The sequence below is a fragment of the Littorina saxatilis genome, linkage group LG11 (genome assembly GCF_037325665.1).
Source record: "Littorina saxatilis isolate snail1 linkage group LG11, US_GU_Lsax_2.0, whole genome shotgun sequence".
Classification (NCBI taxonomy): Eukaryota; Metazoa; Mollusca; class Gastropoda; order Littorinimorpha; family Littorinidae; genus Littorina; species Littorina saxatilis.
The window spans coordinates 16,657,345-16,659,400 of record NC_090255.1 but is presented as its reverse complement, the minus strand read 5'-3'; the positions used below and the strand labels follow the sequence as shown (position 1 = coordinate 16,659,400).

General features: G+C 38.4%; 1 protein-coding gene across 1 annotated transcript in view; it reads left to right on the top strand.

The window, feature by feature from the left end:
• The window catches only part of LOC138979875 (neuroligin-4, Y-linked-like), an 18,688-nt gene extending 16,632 nt beyond the window's left edge, over nt 1–2,056 (top strand). The window contains exon 11 of the mRNA XM_070352631.1: nt 1–2,056. This exon is cut by the window's left edge and continues 55 nt beyond it. Within this exon, the coding sequence (XP_070208732.1) occupies nt 1–97 (97 nt within the window). The 3' untranslated portion in view covers nt 98–2,056.

Below are 2,056 nucleotides of genomic sequence, written 5' to 3'. Positions count from 1 at the left end.
GACATACGCTTTAGCGGCCGTGGGAGCTCTTCTCATTGTTATCGTCATCATCATGTGTGTCGTCTTGATACGAAGGTCTTCGGTGAAAAAGTACTGATGAGGGCTCAACGTGACTCCAGGAGAAAATCGAATCTACACTGTGCGAATATCTCATTACTTAGGAGGTGAGAGTGGTCGGTGATGTGTATGTGTTTAAGTGGCAATAGTGGTCCCTGTGGACTTTCGCTACTAACTGGAAGAAGAGAAGAAGAACAGTGTCATATTGCTGACGTTTGCACGGACAGCCATTTTCAGTCTTTAAAGATGAAGATACATTCTTTGTTTTGCAGGAAGCAATATCTAGAAGAGCAGGGTGTTGAGGCTGCAAACTTTGATATAAAGCACCACTCAGAAAATGAGAAATGAAAGAAGAAGCTTCGTTTAATCTTTGGAGATTGAATGAATGAATCTTTCTCTATTTTGCACTTAGCAATATGTGAAAGTTCAGTATGTTGTGACTTAATTTTGAAATCAAGCTCCACTCAGAAGTGCAAGGAAGACAGCCATATTTCATCTTCAGAGTACATTGAATCATACAGTGTTTAGAACTTCCTCAAAGGCAGCATATCGTGGCAGTCAACTTCAAGATGAAATATTGCTGAGACCCAAAGAGAAGGCAGCCACATTCAGCCTTCAGAATAGTTTTAATCATTCAGTGATTCATTGTTGTGCCCTGTGGAAAGTCTTCAACGCCAGTGTACCATGACACTGAAATCCAAAATGGAGTGAAAACGGAACTAAAAAAAGTTGATTGTTAATTTGTTTGCTTAGTATTGTTTGCTGTAAAGCGAAAGATGTGTGTGTGTGTTGGGTGCCATTGACATTCACCAAAGACTGACTGCACAAAATATCCTTCCAGCACCTTCACAACACAAGAAAACGGAGTTCATTCCACTGCTTCATTTTGTATGAACATGTGAAACATATCTGCAACGATCATATGTGAAAGATAGTGTGTGTGCATTGAAACATTTTTGACAAAGACAAACATTGATGTGTGTGTGTGTTTTTGTGTGTGTATGAGAGAGAGAGAGAGAGAGAAAGAGAGAGATATATGAGATGAACAGATCTGGCAGTGATCAAAATTATTGCAGTACATGTATAAGTGCCAATGACTTATACATGTATGTATGAAAATTGTAAATATTATTAACTTTCATTTAATTGTATATATTAAATTCAGTTAGTATGGTAATTTTACAAGCATGCACACACACACACACACACACACAGACACACACTATTTCAGCATAACTCTCCTGCATTGCATGCATGCCTGTGCCTCGTTGTGTGTGTGTGTGTGTGTGTGTGTGTGTGTGTGTGCACATGTGCGTTTGTGTGGGTGTAAATCTACACCCTTATCGCTTTTTTCTTAATTCTTTTATGGTCTTGCCAATTATTATTGTACATGTATCAATTGGATGTAAGTATCAGGTGCTTAAACTTTTCATCTGAAAGGCCAACAGCATCCTATTTCTCAGGGAGGGGTTGATAGATGTGTGACAGAGTGATTATTTTGTCTGTAATTATTGTGTATGTTAAATGTAACATTGTTATTGTAGATTAACTATTTTATAGTTTCACACAGACACACACACACACACACACACACACACACACACACACACACACACACACACACACACACACACATATTTTCACTCACTCAGTGTTATTGTAATAGTCAGGGAAACAAGTTAAATTACTCTTGTATGTAGTTTTATAGTTTAAGCCGATGGCAGTAAAGTATTTTAGGTATTTTCCTGTTGGACTGGTTTGCTGACCAAACCAGGCAACCGGCTAACTGTGAACTTTTTGTATTTTATCTGTAGCAGACGAGTTTTGCTGCGGGATGGATGTATCGCTTTTGTAATGTAGAATACGCACCAATCAGGAGCGTACAGCAATCCTTTTGTCATAAGCTTACTGCACATGCGTGATAACGTGATTATTGACATTACCAACGGAACTAGAGAATGGAAGACATGAACAATCAATAAAGAATCTAGAAAACCAA